Consider the following 24,109-nt stretch of genomic DNA (forward strand, 5'->3'; position numbering starts at 1 on the left):
TGGTCCTCAACAAAGTATGCTGTTTCAGTCCCCAACATGGCATGCTGTTTCAGTGCCCAAGATGGTATGCTGTTTCAGTCCCCAAAATGGTATGCAGTCCCCAACAAAGAATGCTGTTTCATTCTGAACACACTGAGCTATTTTAGTCCCCATCGCAGTGTGGTGTTTCAGTCCCCAAGATGGCATGCTGTTTCAGTGCCCAGTGTGGTATGCTGATTCAGTCCCCAACATGGTATGCTGGTATAGTCCCAGCCATAGTATGCTGTTTCAGTCTGAAACATTATATCATGCTGGTTCAGCCTGCAGTATTTGTTGGAGACATCTGGTTGACTGACCGTTTTCACAGAACTGACCAGTTACATGTTCATTATGTTCATCTTTAAAGGTCAAACTGTTGTTTGTTACTGAATAGTTTATTTGTAAACTTGTTTTATCTAAGCTCATTCACTGATGTATTCGCAGTTGATTGATTTGTCCCTCTGTGTGTGTGTTTGTGTGTGTGTGTGTGTGTATGTACATGTATGTGTGTGTATGTATGTGTGTGAGTGTGTGTGAATGTGCGTGCATGTGTGTGAATGTGTGTGTGTCTCTGTGTCTGTGCATGTGTGTGTGTGTGTAAGTGTGTGTGTGTGTGTGTGTGTGTATGTACATGTATGTGTGTGTATGTATACGTGTGAGTGTGTGTGAGTGTGCGTGCATGTGTGTGAATGTGCGTGTGTCTCTGTGTGTGTGTGTGTGTGTGTTTCCAGGCGGCATCCTGCACACACACGACGAGTCCATCACGAGCATTGAGTGGCTGGTGAAGAACGTGACGTACCGCCCGCACTGCTACATGTGTGTGGACAGCTCCTACAACATCAGGTTCCACTTCTTCCTCTCCCCGCCTCGCAACCCAGGTCAGCCATGGACACTGTTGATCCGAATTCACTGTTGATCTGATCGGAATTCACTGTTGATCGGAATTCACTGTTGATCTGATTGGAATTCACTGTTGATCTGATCGGAATTCACTGTTGATCGGAATTCACTGTTGATCTGATTGGAATTCACTGTTGATCGGAATTCACTGTTGATCTGATCGGAATTCACTGTTGATCTGATCGGAATTCACTGTTGATCCAAATTCACTGTTGATCTGATTGGAATTCACTGTTGATCTGATCGGAATTCACTGTTGATCGGAATTCACTGTTGATCTGATTGGAATTCACAGTTGATCGGAATTCACTGTTGATCTGATTGGAATTCACTGTTGATCGGAATTCACTGTTGATCTGATTGGAATTCACTGTTGATCTGATTGGAATTCACAGTTGATCGGAATTCACTGTTGATCTGATTGGAATTCACAGTTGATCGGGATTCACTGTTGATCGGAATTTACTGTTGATCTGATCGGAATTCACTGTTGATTGGAATTCATTCAGTTGATAAGGATTCACTGTTGAGCTGATCAGAATTCACAGTTGATTGGAATTCACAGTTGATCAGAACTCACTGTTGATCTGATCAGAATTCAGTATTGATTGGAATTCACTGTTGATCAAATCGGAAATCATTGTTGATCGGAATTCACTGTTGATCTGATTGGAATTCACTGTTGATCGGAATTCACTGTTGATCTGATTGGAATTCACTGTTGATCAGAATTCACTGTTGATCAGAATTCACTGCCCCGCAGGCCATAAAAGGCTATGGGACCTTTGACTTACAAAAATTACATCTGACAGTGCAGTACAGTATATTGCAGTACAGTGCAGGCCAGAGCAGTGCAGCGCAGTATAGAACAATGTAGTGCAGTGCAGTACACAGCAGCACATCACAGTGCACTACAGCACAGTACAGTGCAGTATAGTACAGTACAGTATGGTGTAGTATAGTACAGCACAGTACAGTGCAGTATAGTACAGTACAGTATGGTGTAGTATAGTATAGTACAGCACAGAACAGTGCAGTACTGTATAGTATAGTGCAGTATAGTACAGTACAGTGCAGTACAGAGCAGTGCAGTAGAGTACAGTATAGTATGGTGTAGTATAGTATAGTACAGCACAGAACAGTGTATTACTGTATTAGTGCAGTATAGTACAGTACAGAGCAGTGCAGTACAGAACAGTGCAGTAGAGTACAGTACAGTATGGTGTAGTATAGTATAGTACAGCACAGAACAGTGTATTACTGTATTAGTGCAGTATAGTACAGCACAGTACAGTACAGAGCAGTACAGTATAGTACAGTACAGAGCAGTACAGTACAGTACAGTACAGAGCAGTGCAGTATAGTACAGTACAGAGCAGTACAGTACAGTACAGAGCAGTGCAGTACAGTACAGTACAGAGCAGTGCAGTGCAGTACAGTACAGAGCAGTGCAGTACAGTACAGAGCAGTGCAGTACAGTACAGAGCAGTGCAGTGCAGTACAGTACAGAGCAGTGCAGTACAGTACAGAGCAGTGCAGTACAGTACAGTACAGAGCAGTGCAGTACAGTACAGTACAGTGCAGTACAGTACAGTACAGAGCAGTGCAGTACAGTACAGAGCAGAGCAGTGCAGTACAGTACAGTACAGAGCAGAGCAGTACAGTACAGTACAGAGCAGTGCAGTACAGTACAGAGCAGAGCAGTGCAGTACAGTACAGTACAGTACAGAGCAGTGCAGTACAGTACAGTACAGAGCAGTACAGTGCAGTACAGTACAGTACAGTACAGAGCAGTGCAGTACAGTACAGTACAGAGCAGTGCAGTACAGTACAGTACAGAGCAGTGCAGTACAGTACAGTACAGAGCAGTGCAGTACAGTACAGTACAGAGCAGTGCAGTGCAGTAGAGCAGAGTAGAGTATAGTACAGTACAGTACAGAGCAGTGCAGTTCTGCATAGTACAGAGCAGTGCAGTACAGTATTGTACAGTAGAGTACAACATAATGTGACTAACACTGTGTGCTGTGTGTGTATGTGTGTGTGTGTCTGAGCTGTGTGCTGTGTGTGTGTGTGTGATAGTGTATGCTGTGTGTGTGTGTGCTGTCTGTGTGTGTTTTGCGTGAGCTGTGTGCTGTGGGTGGTGTGTGTGTGTGTGCTATCTGTGTGTGCTGTGTGTGAGCTGTGTGGTGTGTGCGTGCTGTCTGTGTGAGCTGTGTGGTGTGTGCGTGCTGTCTGTGTGTGATGTGTGTGTGTGTGAGCTGTGTGCTGTGTGTGTGTGAGCTGTGTGCTGTGTGTGTGTGTGAGCTGTGTGCTGTCTGTGTGTGATGTGTGAGCTGTGTGCTGTGTGTGTGTGAACTGTGTGTGTGTGACAGGCTGTGAATGGAGGCTGGTCAGTGAGTTCAGGGGAGACGCGGGAAACGCCACCATGTTTGACCAGAGGTCAGTGTGTTGCTCTCTTCTCCCTCCTTCAGTCCCTCTGTCTGTCTGTACTGTCTGTCTGTCCATCTGTTCTGTCAATACTGTCCTGTCTATGTCTGTCTGTCTGTACTGTTTGTTTATACTGTCCTGTCTATCAGTACTCTCTTCACAACTGTCCTTGACCTTGTTGGGATATTGTTGCCGTGCACAGTCTCCATGACAACTGACCTTGATCTGATCCTGTTGCTTTGGGCAGTCTCCATGACAACTGACCTCGACTCTGTTGGGATCTTTGTTGCCTTGCACAGTCTCAGTGACAACTGACCTTGACTCTGTTGGGCTCTGTTGCCGTGCGCAGTCTCCACGACAACTCACCTTGACCTGATTTTGTTGCTGTGCGCAGTTACCATGACAACTGACTTCGGCCCTGTTGAGATCTTGTTGACGTGCACAGTCTTCATGACAGCTGGCCTTGACTCTGTTAGGATCTTGTTGCCTTGCGCAAGGAATGAAACTTGACCTGATCTTTGTTGCCGTGTGCAGTCTCCGCGACAACTGACCTTGACCTGATTTTGTTGCCCTTGCTGCAGTCTCCATAACAACTTGACCATGGTGACGGCGGACCCGGCCCGAGCCTACCCGACGATCAACGCGGTGTGGGCCAAGTTCAGTGAATACTTCGCCAAGGTGGAGGGTCTGATCCTGCATGCCCCGGTGTTCGCCGACTACCTGTGGGAGGGGCTGCGGCAAATGAGGGAGGACCACGTGCAGTACGTGGAGATCAGGGCACTGCTGCTTCCGGTCTGTAGGGGTGGGGCGGGGGGGTGTGGGTAGTGGGGGTTGGTGGGGGGAGGTCTTGTGTATGTGTTGTGGGGGTGGGGGTGTCTGTGTGTGTGGGGTGGGTGGGGGGGGGGGGTTGTGAGGGTGTGTGTATGTGTTGTGGGGGTGGGGGTGTCTGTGTGTGTGGGGGTGGGTGGGGATGTGTGTGTTGTGAGGGTGTGTGTATGTGTTGTGGGGGTGGGGGTGTCTGTGTGTGTGGGGGTGGGTGGGGATGTGTGTGTTGTGAGGGTGTGTGTATGTGTTGTGGGGGTGGGGGTTTCTGTGTGTGTGGGGGTGGGTGGGTGGGTGTGTTGTGAGGGTGTGTGTATGTGTGCGTTTTGGTTTTGTGAGTATGTGTGTGTGTGTGTGTGCGCGCGCGCATGTACATGTCTGTGTGTGTGCGTGTGTATGTGTGTGGGTTGTGAGGTTGTTTGCGGGGGGATTTGAGGGTGTGTGTGGGGGGGTTGTTAGGGTGTGTGTGGAGGGGTGGTGGTGGTGGGAGGGTGCAGTCATCTATTACACTCTTTAATAAAGTGTTTGTTCATATGTAGGCATAGATACACATGCTCTGTTAATTTTGAATCTGTCAGTTATCATTACAAATCATGTCACTATGGACAAAGCATATATACAGGCTAGTGCACATGCGCCTGTATATACTTTGTGTGTGTGGGTGTATGTGTGGGTATATGTTTGTGTGTGTGTGTGTGAGTGTCAGTGTGTGTGTCTGTGCATGTTTCTGCATGTGTATGTTTGTGTCTGTGTGTTTGTCTGTGTATGTGTGTGTGTTTCTCTCTCTGTATATATGGTTCACTAAAAGTTCTCTGCTGCCTCATGTCTGTGTGTGTAAATACAGGGTTCACTAAAAGTTCAGAACCACTGTCAGGGAACTTGCACTGTTTTCTTCGGGGGTGGGGGGGTGTAGGGTTGGTGGTGAAGTGATGCTGAATTGTCAGCAAACAGCGCTGTCTGCAGCCAATGTGACGAGGGTGGTGGTGAAATGATGCTGAATTGTCAGCAAACAGCACTGTCTGCAGCCAATGTGACGAGGGTTGGTGGTGAAATGATGCTGAATTGTCAGCAAACAGCGCTGTCTGCAGCCAATGTGACGAGGGTGGTGGTGAAGTGATGCTGAATTGTCAGCAAACAGCGCTGTCTGCAGCCAATGTGACAAGCACCTCTCATACAGCCGAGGGGCTTTCCTGTCATTTTTTCAGCAGTGAAATTCGACAGCTGTCATTCTTTATGAACACTGAACAATTGTGAAAAGTTTGGCTGAAACATCCATTTTTCAAGCTAGTCCTTGAACACACGTGTGCTTGAATGTCTCGATTTTTTTTTTTTTTTTTTTTTTTTTTTCAACATTTCATAAAGAAATGCCTGCTTTTATGAAGTGGTCCTGTTCTTTTTCTGAAGTCTGTAGATATGTATAGTCTTTTCCAACTGCCTGTGATGCCCCACTGGTCATGTATAGTCTTTTCCAACTGCCTGTGATGCCCCACTGGTCATGTATAGTCTTTTCCAACAGCCTGTGATGCCCCACTGGTCATGTATAGTCTTTTCCAACAGCCTGTGATGCCCCACTGGTCATGTATAGTCTTTTCCAACTGCCTGTGATGCCCCACTGGTCATGTATAGTCTTTTCCAACTGCCTGTGATGCCCCACTGGTCATGTATAGTCTTTTCCAACAGCCTGTGATGCCCCACTGGTCATGTATAGTCTTTTCCAACAGCCTGTGATGCCCCACTGGTCATGTATAGTCTTTTCCAACAGCCTGTGATGCCCCACTGGTCATGTATAGTCTTTTCCAACTGCCTGTGATGCCCCACTGGTCATGAATAGTCTTTTCCAACAGCCTGTGATGCCCCACTGGTCATGTATAGTCTTTTCCAACTGCCTGTGATGCCCCACTGGTGATGTATAGTCTTTTCCAACTGCCTTTGATGCCCCACTGGTCATGTATAGTCTTTTCCAACTGCCTTTGATGCCCCACTGGTCTATAGATAAGGATCAGGAAAACCTGCAAGAGAAACAAACTGTCATCATATATTTCAGCAGAATAACTACTGGTATATATATAGAGAGATACCGAACTGTCATCATATAGTTCAGCAGAATAACTACTGGTATATAGAGAGAGAGATACCGAACGGGAAAACCCGCAAGAGAAACTGTCATGGTTCACCAGAATAGTTGATGTTTATTTTGAAGGAAAAAAAAAAGACTACGATAAACAAAACAAAGAAGAAAAAACAACAACCGCATTTCGCAATCGTACATTTATTGCTGGCTTTTTAAGAGCATTTGGGTTTGGTGTACTTGTATGCACTGACCGTTCTGTACTTCATGTTAAAAAACAACACACAACTGTTGAACTCTGATGTGACAGATGAAGACATGACGTGTGTGAACCCTGACAGATGAAGATATGAACTGTGTAAACCCTGACAGATGAAGACATGACGTGTGTAAACCCTGACAGATGAAGACATGAACTGTGTAAACCCTGACAGATGGAGACAGGAAGTGTGTAAACCCTGACAGATGGAGACATGAACTGTGTAAACCCTGACAGATGGAGACATGAACTGTATAAACCCTGGCAGATGGAGATGACAGATGAAGACATGAAGTATGTAAACCCTGACAGATGAAGACATGAACTGATTAAACCCTGACAGATGGAGACATGAACTGTGTAAACCCTGACACATGAACACATGAACTGTGTAAACCCTGGCAGATGGAGATGACAGTGTGTAAACCCTGACAGATGAAGACAGGAAGTGTGTAAACCCTGGCAGATGAAGACATGAAGTGTGTAAACCCTGACACATGAACACATGAACTGTGTAAACCCTGGCAGATGGAGATGACAGTGTGTAAACCCTGACAGATGAAGACAGGAAGTGTGTAAACCCTGACAAATGAAGGCAGGAAGTGTGTAAACCCTGACAGATGAGGACAGGAAGTGTGTAAACCCTGACAGATGAAGACATGAAATGTGTAAACCCTGACAGATGAAGACAGGAAGTATGTAAACCCTGACAGATGAAGGCAGGAAGTGTGTAAACCCTTACAGATGAAGACAGGAAGTGTGTAACCCCTGACAGATGAAGACAGGAAGTGTGTAAACCCTGACAGATGATGACAGGAAGTGTGTAAACCCTGACAGATGAAGACAGGAAGTGTGTAAACCCTGACAGATGAAGACAGGAAGTGTGTAAACCCTTGACAGATGAAGATACAAATTGTATAAACCCTGACAGATGAAGACACAAAGTGTGTAAGCCCTGACAGATGAAGACAGGAAGTGTGTAAACCCTGATAGATGAAGACAGGAAGTGTGTAAACCCTGACAGATGAAGAGAGGAAGTCTGTAAACCCTGACAGATGAAGACAGGAAGTGTGTAAACCCTGACAGATGAAGACAGGAAGTGTGTAAACCCTGACAGATGAAGACAGGAAGTGTGTAAACCCTGACAGATGAAGACAGGAAGTGTGTAAACCCTGACAGATGAAGACACAAATTGTGTAAACCCTGACAGATGAAGACAGGAAGTGTGTAAACCCTGACAGATGAAGACAGGAAGTGTGTAAACCCTGACAGATGAAGACAGGAAGCGTGTAAACCCTGACAGATGAAGACAGGAAGTGTGTAAACCCTGACAGATGAAGACAGGAAGTGTGTAAACCCTGACAGATGAAGACAGGAAGTGTGTAAACCCTGACAGATGAAGACAGGAAGTGTGTAAACCCTGACAGATGAAGACACAAATTGTGTAAACCCTGACAGATGAAGACAGAAAGTGTGTAAACCCTGACAGATGAAGACAGGAAGTGTGTAAACCCTGACAGATGAAGACAGGAAGTGTGTAAACCCTGACAGATGAAGACAGGAAGTGTGTACACTGTGGTGTGACAGATGTACGAGCTGGACGGACGGACACGGAACAGCAGCTGGGTGCTGTCGCTGTACAGACAGGTGGTGTCCCGCTTTGTGCAGCAGTACCCGGACTTCATCGGGGCCAGGGTCATCAAGTGCTCCTTGAGGTCAGCCTCACTGCAACACGTCCTTGCTTGTTCAGTAGTGATGGTGATGATGATGCTAATGATAATTATGATGATGATGGTAATGATTATGATGGTAGTGATAATTATGATGATGATGGTAATGATAATTATGATGATGATGGTAATGATAATTATGATGATGATGCTAATGATTATGATGGTAGTGATAATTATGATGATGATGCTAATGATAATTATGATGATGATGGTAATGATTATGATGGTAGTGATAATTATGATGATGATGGTAATGATAATTATGATGATGATGGTGGTGATAATTATGATGATGATGGTAATGATTATGATGGTAGTGATAATTATGATGATGATGGTAATGATAATTATGATGATGATGGTAATGATAATTATGATGATGATGCTAATGATTATGATGGTAGTGATAATTATGATGATGGTGGTAATGATAATTATGATGATGATGGTAATGATTATGATGGTAGTGATAATTATGATGATGATGGTAATGATAATTATGATGATGATGCTAATGATAATTATGATGATGATGGTAATGATTATGATGGTAGTGATAATTATGATGATGATGGTAATGATAATTATGATGATGATGGTAATGATTATGATGGTAGTGATAATTATGATGATGATGGTAATGATAATAATGAGGAGGAGGATGGTGGTGGTAATGATGATGGTAATGATAATAATGATAATGATGATGATGGTAATGATAATAAATGATGATGGTAATGATAATAATGATAATGATGATAATTATTACTCCTATTACCCAAAAAATGATAGTCATAATAATGAGGATAATTAGTAATAATGAAAATAATAATGAGGAGATGATAATAATGACAATGATGATGATAATGATGATGATAATAACAATGTATGTATTTGACAAGTGCAATAGCCGAGTGGTTAAAGTGTTGGACTATCAGTCTGAGGGTCCCGGGTTCGCCTGGTGGGTAAAGGGTGGAGATTTTTCCGATCTCCCAGGTCAACATATGTGAAGACCTGCTTGTGCCTGAACCCCCTTCGTGTGTATACACAAGCAGAAGATCAAATATGCACGTTAAAATTCCTGTAATCCATGTCAGCATTCGGTGGATTGTGGAAATAAAAACAGACCCAGCATGCACACCCCCGAAAACAGAGTATGGCTGACTACATGGCGGGGTAAAAACGGTCATACATGTAAAAGCCTACTATTGTACGTGGGAACATGGGAGTTGCAGCCCATGAAGGAAGAAGAAGAAGAATACATGTATTTATTCAGCACTGAATCTGGCGCGGAGACAAACCAAAGTGCTTTCACACCAGACTTTCACATGCATTCTGAGCTCTGAACCAAAGGGCTGAAAGACAAACAGTGGTGAACACGTGTAGACAGAACACATCCACCCTGCATGCTTTCTGGTGCATTGTTAGTAAGCACAACAAACATTAGCTGTTGCTGCATTTCCCAACTGGTATTGTGAAGGATAACATTCTGTCAATTCATTAAATGGGATTGGATGATATTGTCTTTTGTGGTGAGAGAGACACAGAGAGAGAAATAAAGACAGACATAGAGGGGGGAACAGAGAGAATGGGGGGGGATAAAGACAGGGGGGGGGGGAGATAAAAAGAGACAAAAAAAGAGGGAGAGCTAAAGAGAGACAGAGATTAATAGAGAGACATAAGAGAGACAGCAAGAGATAGAGGGGTGTGTAAGAGCGACAGAGAGAGAAGGAAAGATAGACAGAGAGAGGGGGCAGACAGAGGAGAGTGGAGAGAGATAGCGAGAGATAGAGAGAAAGAGACAGGGGGAGATAGAGGGGTATAAAAGAGAGGGAAAGATAAAGAGAGACAGAGAGAAAGGGGAGACACACAGAGAGAGAGAGAGAGAGGTGGGGGGGGGGGGAAGGAAGGAGAGATAAAGAGACAGAGCAATAGATGGGGAAGAGGGAGAGTAAAAGAGAGAGAGGGAGACTTAAAGAGTGAATGAATGAATAAATGAATGGATCTGTGTTTGACGGTGGAGATATTTGCACACTGGTTGACTTACATATCTGCTGTTGTTCTAATAATAAACACACATATAAATGTTGTCATACTCTGTACAAAGAGAGAGAGGTAGAGATAACCCCCCCCCCCCCTCCACACACACACACACACACACACACACAGAGGACAGTGACCAAGAACGGGTGTGAGTGTCACCGCCGTGTGGCTGTGTGGGCCCCAGGTTCAAGCCTGCCGAGGACATCCTGGGGGAGGTGAAGGAGGCCATGAGGCTGTACGCCGACAACAGGGACTTCCTGAAGGGCTTTGACCTGGTTGGTCAGGAGGACCCCTACCACCCCCTGCTGTACTACATTGACGCCCTCCTCTACCCCTCCCAGCAGACACCCCCAGTACACCTCCCTTACTTCTTCCACGCTGGGGAGACTGGTCAGTGTGGGGGACTTGGGGGGGGGGGGGTATGGGTGTGTCTGTGTGTGTGTGTGATCTTCAGTTTAACGTCTATTCACGAGAAGTGTTATTAGACAGGTGTGTGTGTGCGTGTGTGATCTTCAGTTTAACATCTATTCACGAGAAGTGTTATTTGACAGGTGTGTGCATGTGTGTGTGTGTGTGCGTGCGTGTCTTCGCCTGTGTATGTGTGTGTGCATGAGTGCATGCTTGTGTAAGTGTGTGTGCGTGTGTGTGTGTTACCCGAACCAGAGCTGTTGAAGCGATGCGTGACTCCACAAAAAAAACAAACTAAGCGGTGGTTGTTTTTCTCTTGATGTGGCCAGACTGGCAGGAGACGGCCACAGACTACAACCTGGTGGACGCCATTCTGCTCAACACCACGCGGATCGGCCATGGCTACGCTCTCTTCAAACACCCACAGCTCATGAAGGCTGTGCGGGACAGGGGCATTGCTGTGGAGGTCAACCCCATCTCTAACCAGGTACCTCGCTGTGGTGTGCTGTGGTGTGGTGTGGTGTGGTGTGGTGCGGGACAGGGGCATTGCTGTGGAGGTCAACCCCGTCTCTAACCAGGTACCTTGGTGTGGTGTGGTGTGGTGTGGTGTGGTGCGGGACAGGGGCATTGCTGTGGAGGTCAACCCCATCTCTAACCAGGTACCTTGGTGTGCTGTGCTGTGGTGTGGTGTGGTGCGGGACAGGGGCATTGCTGTGGAGGTCAACCCCATCTCTAACCAGGTACCTTGGTGTGGTGTGGTGTGGTGCGGGACAGGGGCATTGCTGTGGAGGTCAACCCCGTCTCTAACCAGGTACCTTGGTGTGGTGTGGTGTGGTGTGGTGTGGTGCGGGACAGGGGCATTGCTGTGGAGGTCAACCCCATCTCTAACCAGGTACCTTGGTGTGGTGTGCTGTGGTGTGGGACAGGGGCATCGCTGTGGAGGTCAACCCCATCTCTAACCAGGTACCTTGGTGTGGTGTGGTGTGGTGTGGTGTGGTGTGGTGCGGGACAGGGGCATTGCTGTGGAGGTCAACCCCATCTCTAACCAGGTACCTTGGTGTGGTGTGCTGTGGTGTGGGACAGGGGCATTGCTGTGGAGGTCAACCCCATCTCTAACCAGGTACCTTGGTGTGGTGTGCTGTGGTGTGGTGTGGTGTGGTGTGGTGCGGGACAGGGGCATTGCTGTGGAGGTCAACCCCATCTCTAACCAGGTACCTTGGTGTGGTGTGCTGTGGTGTGGTGTGGGACAGATGTGTTAATGTGGAGGTCAACCCTGTCTCTAACCAGGTACCTCGCTGTGGTGTGGTGTGGTGTGGTGTGGGACAGATGTGTTGATGTGGAGGTCAACCCCGTCTCTAACCAGGTACCTCGCTGTGGTGTGGTGTGGGACAGATGTGTTGATGTGGAGGTCAACCCCATGGCTATCATCAGTCTGGCATTGGTGTTGTAATTTTTTGTGTTGTTGTTTGTTGTGTTGTATCACATTATATTCCATTACATTGTATTATGTTGTGTTACATTGCCTTTTGTCACAACACATTTCTCTGTGTGAAATTTGGGTTCCTCTCACAATGCAGCTCCACCCTTTTCTTTTTTTTTGTCAGCAAATGTTCGTTCAGTGTTTCCCATCAAGTAGGCCTGTCTCCTTCATTCAACATGTCCCATCCTGTCCACTTGTGTCCTAAATTCAGTCAGGTGCTGGTCAGACAGACAGACAGACAGACAGACCAGTGTCCAGGAAGTGTGAGAGCTCTTACAAAGACCATTGTGCAGGACTGTTGCCAGTGACAGTGCGTTGACCATTGTTTATGCGTTGGTCACCCATCTACGTTTATTCTTGTGTTGTTGGTTTTTTAGGGTTTTTTTTTTTATCATACATATTATATGGTGTAGCGTATATAGATGTGTCTGCAAGCTCTGACACTGTTTTAAAACTGAAACTGACTGTCCAGGTCACAGTGTATTGACCACTGACCACTGTCCAGGTGACACCACTGACCAGGTGACAACACTGACTACTATAAAGTTGCCTGCCTATGCTTTCAGTGCCTGAATTGTGATACCACACCCTCATATCTTTCTGAGCTTGTTAACCTGTACTTGCCAAACAGAACATTGAGATCTCTTGATTCCTCCCAGCTAACTGTTCCCCGATACTTCCTTAACTCCTGTGGAAAGAGGTCATTTTCCGTCTTCGGCCCAACAACTTGGAATTCTCTGCCTATTGCTCTCAGACAAACACATATATCTACCTTTAAAGTAAATCTTAAAACTTATCTCTTTAAAAAATGCTTGTCATAACTCAAATAGTGCTGTTGTCCCAGGCCCATGGCAATGTGAGTGTGTGTGATGGGAGAGTAGAGAGAATGGGGGTGGGTAGATGGATGGTGGTGGTGTGGTTCGAAAGGGAGAATGACCCGATTTTTACCCCTTTTACCTTTTCTATCCAAAATTTTATTTTACAATTTTTACAAAATCTGTGGCACGCAGATTACAATTATGTTCCTTTTTACATGTATGTATTTTAAGTGAAAATTGTTGTCATCTCAGCCGTTTAATCACGTTTGTGTCTGTGCGTGGGTGTTAGTGTGAGTGTTGGAGTGTAACAGTTGTAGTATTGATAGTATGTTACTTTGGGAGTTTTATGCATTGTGTTTTTATAATATTAATTGTACTGTTTTTATGTTTCTATTACTTTTTATATGCTTTCTTGTTTCACTTTAGGTACTGGATTGAAAAGCGCTTAGAGCTTGCTTATGCTTGTATTATAGCGCTATATGAAAATAAAATATTATTATTATTATTACTGACCAGGTGACAACACTGACCACTGTCCAGGTGACACTACTGTCCAGGTGACACCACTGACAACTGTCCAGGTGACACCACTGACAACTGTCCAGGTGACACAACTGTCCACTGTCCAGGTGACACCACTGACCAGGTGACACCACTGACAACTGTCCAGGTGACATGACTGTCCAGGTGACACCACTGACCACAGACCAGGTGACACCACTGACCACTGTCCAGGTGACACCACTGACCAGGTGACACCACTGACCAGGTGACACCACTGACCACTGTCCAGGTGACATGACTGTCCAGGTGACACCACTGACCACTACTGACTAGGTGACACCACTGACCAGGTGACAACACTGACTACTGACCAGCTGATACCACTGACCAGGTGACACCACTGACCACTGACCAGGTGACATGACTGTACAGGTGATACCACTGACTACTACTGACTAGGTGACACCACTGACCAGGTGCCACCACTGACCACTGACCAAGTGACACCACTGACTACTACTGTCCAGGTGACAACACTGACTACTACTGACTGACTACTACTGACCAGGTGACACCACTGACTACCAAAGACCAGATGACAACACTGACCAGGTGACAACACTGACTACTAACGACCAGGTGACAACACTGACCAAGTGACAACACTGTCCAAGTGACAACACTGACCAGGTGACAACACTGACCACTGTCCAGGTGACAACACTGACCAGGTGACAACACTGACTACTGTCCAGATGACAACAACCACTGACTACTACTGACCAGGTGACACCACTGACTACTGACCAGGTGACAACACTAACTACTGTCCAGATGACAACACTGACCACTGACACTTAACTACTACTGTCCAGGTGACACCACTGACCAGGTGACACCACTGACCAGGTGACAATGACTACTGACCAGGTGACACCACTTGACTACTACTGTCCAGGTGACAACACTGACCAGGTGACAACACTAACTACTGTCCAGATGACAACACTGACCACTGACCAGGTGACAACACTGACCACTGTCCTGGTGGCAGCACTGACCAGGTGACAACACTGCCCACTGTCCAGGTGACAACACTGACCATTGTCGACTCCACAGGTGCTGAAGCTGGTGGACGATCCCCGGAACCACCCAGTGGCGGCCCTTCTGGCCCAGAACATGCCGGTCGTCATCAGCTCCGACGACAACGCCTCCTGGGAGGCCCTATCTCTGACCCATGACTTCTACGTGACCTTCATGGCGCTGACTGGGGAGGAGACGGGGCTGGCGGCACTCAAACAGCTGGCCAAGAACTCGCTCAGGTCAGTGTGATGACATGACTTGCTCAGGTCAGTGTGATGTCATGACTCGCTCAGGTCAGTGTGATGCCAAGAACTCGCTCAGGTCAGTGTGATGTCATGACTCGCTCAGGTCAGTGTGATGTCATGACTCGCTCAGGTCAGTGTGATGTCATGACTTGCTCAGGTCAGTGTGATGTCATGACTCGCTCAGGTCAGTGTGATGTCATGACTCGCTCAGGTCAGTGTGATGCCAAGAACTCGCTCAGGTCAGTGTGATGTCATGACTCACTCAGGTCAGTGTGATGTCATGACTCGCTCAGGTCAGTGTGATGTCATGACTCGCTTAGGTCAGTGTGATGCCAAGAACTCGCTCAGGTCAATGTGATGACATGACTCACTCAAGTCAGTGTGATGTCATGACTCGCTCAGGTCAATGTGATGTCATGACTCACTCAGGTCAATGTGATGTCGTGACTCGCTCAGGTCAGTGTGATGCCAAGAACTCGCTCAGGTCAATGTGATGATATGACTCACTCAAGTCAGTGTGATGTCATGCCTCGCTCAGGTCAGTGTGATGTCATGCCTCGCTCAGGTCAGTGTGATGGCATGACTCACTCAAGTCAGTGTGATGTCATGACTCGCTCAGGTTGGTGTGATGACATGACTCACTCAAGTCAGTGCGATGCCAAGAACGCGCTCAGGTCAGTGTGATGACATGACTCGCTCAGGTCAGTGTGATGTTATGACTCCCTCAGGTCAGTGTAATGACATGACTTGCTCAGGTCAGTGTGATGACATGACTCAGGTCAGTGTGATGACATGACTCAGGTCAGTGTGATGAAATGACTCACTCAGGTCAGTGTGATGTCATGACTCACTCAGGTCAGTGTGATGGCATGACTCACTCAAGTCAGTGTGATGTCATGACTCGCTCAGGTCAATGTGATGTCATGACTCACTCAGGTCAGTGTGATGTCATGACTCGCTCAGGTCAGTGTGATGTCATGACTCGCTCAGGTCAGTGTGATGTTATGACTCGCTTAGGTCAGTGTGATGTCATGACTTGCTCAGGTCAGTGTGATGTCATGACTCACTCAAGTCAGTGTGATGTCATGACTCGCTCAGGTCAGTGTAATGACATGACTTGCTCAGGTCAGTGTGATGTCATGACTCGCTCAGGTCAGTGTGATGTTATGACTCCCTCAGGTCAGTGTAATGACATGACTTGCTCAGGTCAGTGTGATGACATGACTCACTCAGGTCAGTGTGATGTCATGACTCACTCACTCAGGTGAGTGTGATGTCATGACTCGCTCAGGTCAGTGTGATGACATGACTTTCTCAGGTCAGTGTGATGTCATGACTCGCTCAGATCAGTGTGATGTCATGACTCCCTCAGGTCAGTGTGATGTCATGACTCCCTCAGGTCAGTGTGATGTCATGACTCACTCAGGTCAGTGTGATGTCATGACTCGCTCAGGTCAGTGTGATGTCATGACTCACTCAGGTCAGTGTGATGGCATGACTCACTCAAGTCAGTGTGATGTCATGACTCGCTCAGGTCAATGTGATGTCATGACTCACTCAGGTCAATGTGATGCCAAGAACTCGCTCAGGTCAGTGTGATGTCATGACAACTCCCTCAGGTCAGTGTGATGTCATGACTCGCTCAGGTCAGTGTGATGACATGACAACTCCCTCAGGTCAGTGTGATGACATGACTCCCTCAGGTCTGTGTGATGTCATGACAACTCCCTCAGGTCAGTGTGATGTCATGACAACTCGCTCAGGTCTCTGTAATGTCATGACAACTCCCTCAGGTCAGTGTGATGTCATGACAACTCGCTCAGGTCTGTGTGATGTCATGACAACTCCCTCAGATCAGTGTGATGTCATGACAACTCCCTCAGGTCTCTGTGATGTCATGACAACTCCCTCAGGTCAGTGTGATGTCATGACAACTCCCTCAGGTCTGTGTGATGTCATGACAACTCGCTCAGGTCTCTGTGATGTCATGACAACTCGCTCAGGTCTGTGTGATGTCATGACAACTCCCTCAGGTCTGTGTGATGTCATGACAACTCCCTCAGGTCTGTGTGATGTAATGACAACTCGCTCAGGTCTGTGTGATGTAATGACAACTCGCTCAGGTCTCTGTGATGTAATGACAACTCGCTCAGGTCTCTGATGTCATGACAACTCCCTCAGGTCTCTGATGTCATGACAACTCGCTCAGGTCTCTGTGATGTAATGACAACTCGCTCAGGTCTCTGATGTCATGACAACTCCCTCAGGTCAGTGTGATGTCATGACAACTCGCTCAGGTCTCTGTGATGTCATGACAACTCGCTCAGGTCTCTGATGTCATGACAACTCCATATACACTACACCACATCTGCTAGGCAGATGCCTGACAGCAGCATAACCGAACACGCTTAATCAGGCCCTGAGTACATCCTTATATATTTGTGTACCTATCAGAGTGGATTTCTTTTTACATAATTTTGCCAGAGTACAACACTTTTGTTGCCATGGGTTCTTTTTCAGTGTGCCAAGTGTGTGCTGCACACTGTACCTTGGTTTATTGTCCAATCCGAAAGACTAGGTGATGATGGTGATGATGACGATGATGGTGATGATGATGATGACAGGTACAGTGTCCTGACAGGTGATGATGATGATGATGATGACAATGATGATGATGATGATGATGACAGGTACAGTGCCCTGACAGGTGATGATGATGATGATGATGATGACAGGTACAGTGCCCTGACAGACCAGGAGAAGGTGACGGCCCTCAGGAGGTGGAGCGACACGTGGGACACTTTCATCAGGGACATGGTGCAGGAGCTGAAGCTGGCCTGAGCACTGCCTCCCTTCTTCAGCCTTGTCGGCTCTGCCTCCACTCTCCCACCCTCTCTCTGTTTCTCTCCCCCTCTCTCTGTCTCTCCCTCCCTCTCTCTCTCCCCCTCTATCTCTCTCCTCTCATGGTGCAGGAGCTGAAGCTATCCTGAGCGCTGCCTCCCTTCTCCAGCCTTGTCTGCTCTGCCTCCACTCTCTCTCTGTCTGTCTCTCCCCCTCTCTCTGTTTCTCTCCCCCTCTCTCTGTCTGTCTCTCCCCCTCTCTCTCCCCCTCTATCTCTCTCCTCTCATGGTGCAGGAGCTGAAGCTATCCTGAGCGCTGCCTCCCTTCTCCAGCCTTGTCTGCTCTGCCTCCACTCTCTCTCTGTCTGTCTCTCCCTCTCTCTCTCCCCCTCTATCTCTCTCCTCTCATGGTGCAGGAGCTGAAGCTATCCTGAGCGCTGCCTCCCTTCTCCAGCCTTGTCTGCTCTGCCTCCACTCTCTCTCTGTCTGTCTCTCCCTCTCTCTCTCCCCCTCTATCTCTCTCCTCTCATGGTGCAGGAGCTGAAGCTATCCTGAGCGCTGCCTCCCTTCTCCAGCCTTGTCTGCTCTGCCTCCACTCTCTCTGTGTCTGAAGCTGTTGTCTTAAATAAAAACACACTGTCTCTGTGTCTCAGTCTCTGTCTCTCTCTGTGTCTCTCTCCCTCTCTCTGTCTCGATTTCTTATTCTTTTGGTTTGGTTTGGGGTTGTTTTGTTTTATTCAAACTTTGTGTTGGTTTTGTTCTGCTTCGTTTGCTTGCGACCTTTGTTTTTATATTGATCTGTTATTTGACCTTTGTTTTTATATTGATCTGTTATTTGACCTTTGTTTTTTTTTTGATTTGTTATTTGACCTTTGTTTTTATATTGATCTGTTATTTACTTTAACCATTCCTGCTGTTTGTAGCATTGCTTGGGAGTTCGGTTTTTGTTTTTGTTTTTTTGTTGTTTTTGTCAGAAAGGGTCATGGCATTTATGTAATTGTACATGTGTAAACACAGTCTCCAATGTCTCCATTATGAACAAGAAATCCTTTGCGTCAAAAAATAATTTAAAAAAAATATATATAAAAAATCCCATGTGTAAATATGATACTTGTGTGGCAAACTTCAACAACAAGAGATGGAAGAAACAAGATAAGGTCAACTGCACAGTAAGTCAACGTTGCCACTTCAGAGAGGACAGTCAGACGTAGTGCCATAAGTCATAACACTGTTTCATGTCTTTCATTTTTATTGCATCTTGGTGTTTTTACTGATCTATTTGGTTTGTTTCATTTGAGGTTAATGCTTTATACAAACCCAGCGTAGGCTATAAAGGCCCTGACCAGTATGTTGGGTTTATGCATCTCTTCTTTTTCTTTTAGAACATGTAGTCTTGTCTATATGTATCATTCCACACATTTTGACATCTTGGAACTGAAAGTGTTGGCTTGCTTTTGCTTTTATTTTGTCTGTCTTGGCTGTTAAAAGTTTTAGCTGTTGTTTCATACTTTTTTTGTTCCCTCGATCTTTGTATTTGGAACTTGCTTTGTGTTGTTAGTATCTTGGAAGTTAGTTTGTTCATAGCTGTATTTTTAGTGTCGTCTTCATAGTCTGCTGGTTTAAATATGGGCAACAGGTCCAGTGATGCTTTTTGTCATGAAATGTGCTCTTTTTCTTCTTCTCTTGTTTTTCCAGTGCTGCTTTTAGTTATGAAAGGCAGTTTTGTTTCAATTTCAGCTTTTTGCCTCATTTGCTACCTGAAACACACCATAACGTTTATGGTTACAGTGTTTACTAAAGCTTTAAAAATGAAGGGAAACAAGCTGTTTAAAACTGCGGTACTTTTGCTATGGAGACTTTCCCCATCTCCCCAACTCCTTTTTTAATTTTTATTTTACTTGGTTTGTATGGATTATTGTAAAAATTATGAATAAATACTTGTTTCCATTCATTACAACTGGTTCCACGATTGTGTGTGGTTTTCCTGGCATTAACCCTTTCACTTCTGGAACTATTTGTGATTTTTGCAAAATAATCACCAACCTCTTTTTAAAAAAATCTCAAAACTTGAAATCATGCTCAAAAATATTTAAAAGTATATGTTCTTGAAGGAAAACGAATGGAGAATATAATTACCATAACTTCATTGTTGACAGGATGAAATAACTCTAAATCTGGGGAAGATAACTCGGATTTTTAGAAGAAAAAAAAAACACAGAATATTTTGAGAAAAACAAAATAAAGTTTGTTTATTTTACGGGTGAAATAGTGCATAAATATTAATAAATGTATTAGACACAACAACCATGTGCAGTTATGTTGTTTCCTGCACTGTCATGTTTTAAACATAAACACAATACATAATCACTCACAGACACCCAGAAACACCCCCTCCCACCCAAACACCCACAAACACTATTACACAATTTTAAAACACAAAAACTCTGTACACAGTATTTCGGCTTGAAGCCACTTTAATCTGGAGAGTTTCATAGTAGATGAAAACCCCAAAATGAAGGTTCCAAGCTAAAATATTGGGTTTTTTTTTCTATACCCACTTCTGACATGACCCCACCCCCTTCCGGTTAATGTACATTGTACGTGTAGTCATCATCAGGATAACCAGAATTACTTCAGTTGATAACAACATTACTTTCGCTTTCTATCACGTTTTCGTAGTTGCGACGATGTATGGAAAATCAAACAAAATTCTAGCCGTCTATTCTGTTTTGTATGTTCTGACAGCCATATTGACAGGCTTACCAGCTTTTCGCTTTAAAAACGTCGAAAATCGCGTCACAATCAAGCCAATGTGTGTCGAAAATCGCGTCACAATCAAGCCAAAAATACCGAAAATCGCGTCACAATCAAGCCAAAACGTGCCGAAAATCGCGTCACAATCAAGCCAAAACGTACCGAAAATCGCGTCACAATCAAGCCAAAACGTGCTGAAAAATTGCTTCAACCACTCATCAAGGCAGTGCCATTGGCAAGGGAGGTAAGCTTATGCAGCTAAGTGGCTGGAGACATGATAATGCAGTTACCCCTAAACCGCGGATATCCGTGATGGAACTGAACGGCTTGAAACGGACCTCTTCCAAAATACCCCCAAGCTCTTTTCCCGGTCTATAGTTTGTTTTTCTAGTTTTCACTCTGATGATGATGATGATGATGATACTTGTACAGCGCCTATTCTTGGTCAGAGACCAAGCTCAATCTTCAGTGCTTTACCAACACCGGCGGAGTCATTTGCGCAACATTGGCTGCCAAATGGTACCTGGATAGAGCCGACTTAGCTCTCATCATTTGTTTCCTGTGTCATTCAGTGAGGTTTAGTCGCGCGCGCGCGCGCGCACACATACACACACACGCGCGCGCGCGCGCGCGTTACTGTTTTACGTCAGTGTATGACCTTTTTGTATTACCCCTCCTGCTATGTAGGCATGCAGTCACTGATTCTCCGTTTTCTAGTTTCCATAACCCACCGAACGCTTACATGGATTACAGGATCTTTAACGTGCGTATTTGATGTTCTGCGTGCACACGAAGGGGGTTCAGTCACCAACACGTGTTGACCTGGGAGATCGGAAAAAATCTGGTCACCCTTCGTCCTCCAGGACTCAACAACCGCACCAAAATACTACTTGTTTTTTTTTTTTTTTTTGTTTTTTTTCTTTCTCACTATCTTTCTGAATCCGAGTTATGTTGGCGTGCAAATGACTGCCGGTGTGAATGCGCTTCGATTCGTCTCTGGACAAGACTGGCTCAGCGCGACGAACTGAAGTACAGGCTGTCATGATTAGTGTTAGGACAAAAAACAAAACAAAACAAAACTGGAAAACAATCAAACAAACAAACAACAACAAACAAAAAAAGACGTAAATTGACACCAAACACGACTTTCACGAACAGGGAACTGGTATTGGTGTGTGCACTGAATTGGTCACGGTGTTTATAACTGGTTAAATAAGCAGGTCGCTCGCGTCATTGGGGACAACACGTGCAATCCTCATTGCCGGCACAATCTTTTCACAGCACTGGCACACCGTGTCATGTACACACGCAAGCATGCGTACTTTCACTCTCTCCCATCCCCCACTCGATGCACACACACACACACACACACACACACACACACACACACACTTCCCCCATCCCCCACTCGATGCACACACACACACACATACACACACTCGATGGACACACACACATTCACTGAGTCATGCAGGGGTGGTGAGCACGCACTGACACGCACACCTCAAGCGGAGACGTCAAGCCTGGGACTGACCAACTGAAGCCAGGACGAACTTGGACTCACTGTGATGTGACGGACGCACAAACATTGGGTTCAGGGCAGAGCAAAGCAGTGCACGTGAATCTCGCTCAGCGTGCTCCGTGCTGATGGACTGTGTGAGGTCTCTTCATCAGCACACTGCTTCACTGAGAAAACCAGCAGCGCTCATGATAAACACTAAGATCAAAACAGTTCCACAAGCAGCAGCAGCGGTTGCAGTGCCGTTGTTGAAAGTATCAATGCTTCTTCAGTGGACTAATATGATAGGAACATACAATTTTAGCCAGGGACACACTCCGGCCCTTGTTGCCATGGATTCTTCTACTCACGCTAAGTACATGCTGCTCTAGGAGACCTCTGTTGATCGTTTCATCCGAAAGACTGGCACCCAGACCATCACTCAGGGTCAAGTTGAGGGGAGTAGAAATCCTGGTCTGCATAGATATCAAACCAGGACACTTCCTCAGTACACGGGCTTAGTTGACCACCGCTCGTAAGGTTCTTCACACATACGTTCCACGCTGGAAAGAGAGAAAGGGAGAGGAGTGACTTCTTACACTTCTACAAATACGCGCAGATACACTCCCGCACGCACACACAACAAAGAGCACGCTGCTTAACCCACCTCCGTCCCCAAACCCACCACCCTCCTCCACCTTCTGTGTGTATATGTATCTCTCTCTCTCTTTCTGTCTCTCTGTTCTCTCACCAGCTGCACTGTCTCACAAGTGCCCACAAATCGTGATTGACGCGAGTCACGTGCTGACACTCACACGGAGGGCTCACTGTGTGGGGACAGCAGGACTGTGCAATGACTGGTCAGAGATTTCCGACCAATCAGCTGTCCACTTTTCTTCTTGACACAGACGTGTTTGCTCAGCCAGTGGTGGCGGGTGAGGAACGTGTTCAAGCCTTTTCCAGAAGGCTCGTTGTTGTTCTCACCCTCTCCTTTCGCACACCCAGCACATTTTTGTCGTGGTTATTGCATGCGGGGTGTGTTTTTGTGTCTCCAATCGACAGTGACTGGATTACCAATATTATCTGTAACGTGGTGTCAGGACTTCAGCATGCGTGGGGTTGAGGCAGGAGCAGTTTTGTTCATGTGTTGACCTGGGACATGAGGAAAAAAAAAACCCATCCTTTCCCGGATAGCCACCCTGTCGTGCCGTGTTGATCAACCAGATATCTACAGTGTCAGTGTCAAGGTAAGTGCCAAGTGTAGAAAGGCTTCCACCCCGCCCCCCTTCAAATTTTCACTGTCCAGAATTGGAAAAATAACTCGATTTGAGACGTTGCGACACTGCTAACCAGTTTTAGCAACCAAAATTATTGCACATAATGGTTGCATTTCCATGGTTTGTGGGACGAAAAACGGAAAAGGCAAGGTGGTGGCACGTTAAATTGCCTGAAAAACCACCGTCATAACCGTACACACCAAAATTCAGTTACGGGAAAGCGTGTGATGTCGTTATGTTAGTAAGGGGTTATGAGGGTGGTTTTTCAGGCAATTTACACCCCACAACTGACCTACTCAGAGTGCATGACAAAGGTCAGATGACTTATTTATGTTATACTTCATGCCTGCATTGCAGTATACATGAATATACCTTACAGCTCCATGAATTTAAGATGCTAAAATTGAATATTGCCCAGAGTGTGTGGAATTCCACGCAAAAGTGGGTTACAACATGTAACAAAAATTGCCCGTGAAATAGGTGCGATAATTTTGGATGCTAAAATTGGACTTGCCCTCTTTTTTCCATGTTCAAGGGACAAGAGATTGTCGTTTCTTTCCATACTGGTCCTTTTTTTTCTTCTTTTTCTTTTTAACAGATGATGAGATGTTTGGGAAAGAGGATGGAGTTGTTTCCTGAAGCGGTGGGAGTGGTGTGGCAATGGTGGGATGCAGGGAAAGATTTGTGAAGTCACTGATGTACAGTGTGGTGTGTGTGCACGCCGCTGGTTCAGGTTGGAGTAAAAACCCCAGTCTCTGCTCACTAGTAGGATGCTGGGCTGAATCCATATTTCTTGCCCTGCACACACCCCTGTGACTGGCAGAGTGAATGTCCACACCTTGTTGTGGACACTGTTCATTCTGTCTGGAGGGAAACATTGTGGATATTGCCAAGTCTTGTGGACACTGTTCATTCTGTCTGGAGGGAAACAT

At 45.9% G+C, this 24,109-nt stretch overlaps 1 protein-coding gene and 1 long non-coding RNA gene across 2 annotated transcripts in view; one reads left to right on the top strand and one right to left on the bottom strand.

Moving 5' to 3' along the window:
- LOC143301112 (adenosine deaminase AGSA-like) overlaps window positions 1-18,295 on the top strand; it is a 33,593-nt gene extending 15,298 nt beyond the window's left edge. The window contains exons 4-11 of the mRNA XM_076615164.1: window positions 750-896; window positions 3,291-3,357; window positions 3,927-4,137; window positions 8,082-8,209; window positions 10,455-10,660; window positions 11,008-11,165; window positions 14,600-14,802; window positions 17,544-18,295. Coding sequence (XP_076471279.1) covers window positions 750-896; window positions 3,291-3,357; window positions 3,927-4,137; window positions 8,082-8,209; window positions 10,455-10,660; window positions 11,008-11,165; window positions 14,600-14,802; window positions 17,544-17,649 — 1,226 coding nt within the window. The 3' untranslated portion in view covers window positions 17,650-18,295. The remainder of the gene's footprint in view (window positions 1-749; window positions 897-3,290; window positions 3,358-3,926; window positions 4,138-8,081; window positions 8,210-10,454; window positions 10,661-11,007; window positions 11,166-14,599; window positions 14,803-17,543) is intronic.
- A 130-nt stretch (window positions 18,296-18,425) lies between these two features.
- On the bottom strand, window positions 18,426-19,906 carry LOC143301113 (uncharacterized). The gene is made up of 2 exons (XR_013057732.1): window positions 18,519-19,906; window positions 18,426-18,488 (listed from the first exon to the last, which is right to left on the bottom strand). It is a non-coding gene; the product is annotated as an uncharacterized LOC143301113 (long non-coding RNA).
- Between the last annotated feature and the right edge of the window lie 4,203 nt (window positions 19,907-24,109).

This window comes from Babylonia areolata, chromosome 27 (genome assembly GCF_041734735.1).
Source record: "Babylonia areolata isolate BAREFJ2019XMU chromosome 27, ASM4173473v1, whole genome shotgun sequence".
Taxonomy (NCBI): Eukaryota; Metazoa; Mollusca; class Gastropoda; order Neogastropoda; family Buccinidae; genus Babylonia; species Babylonia areolata.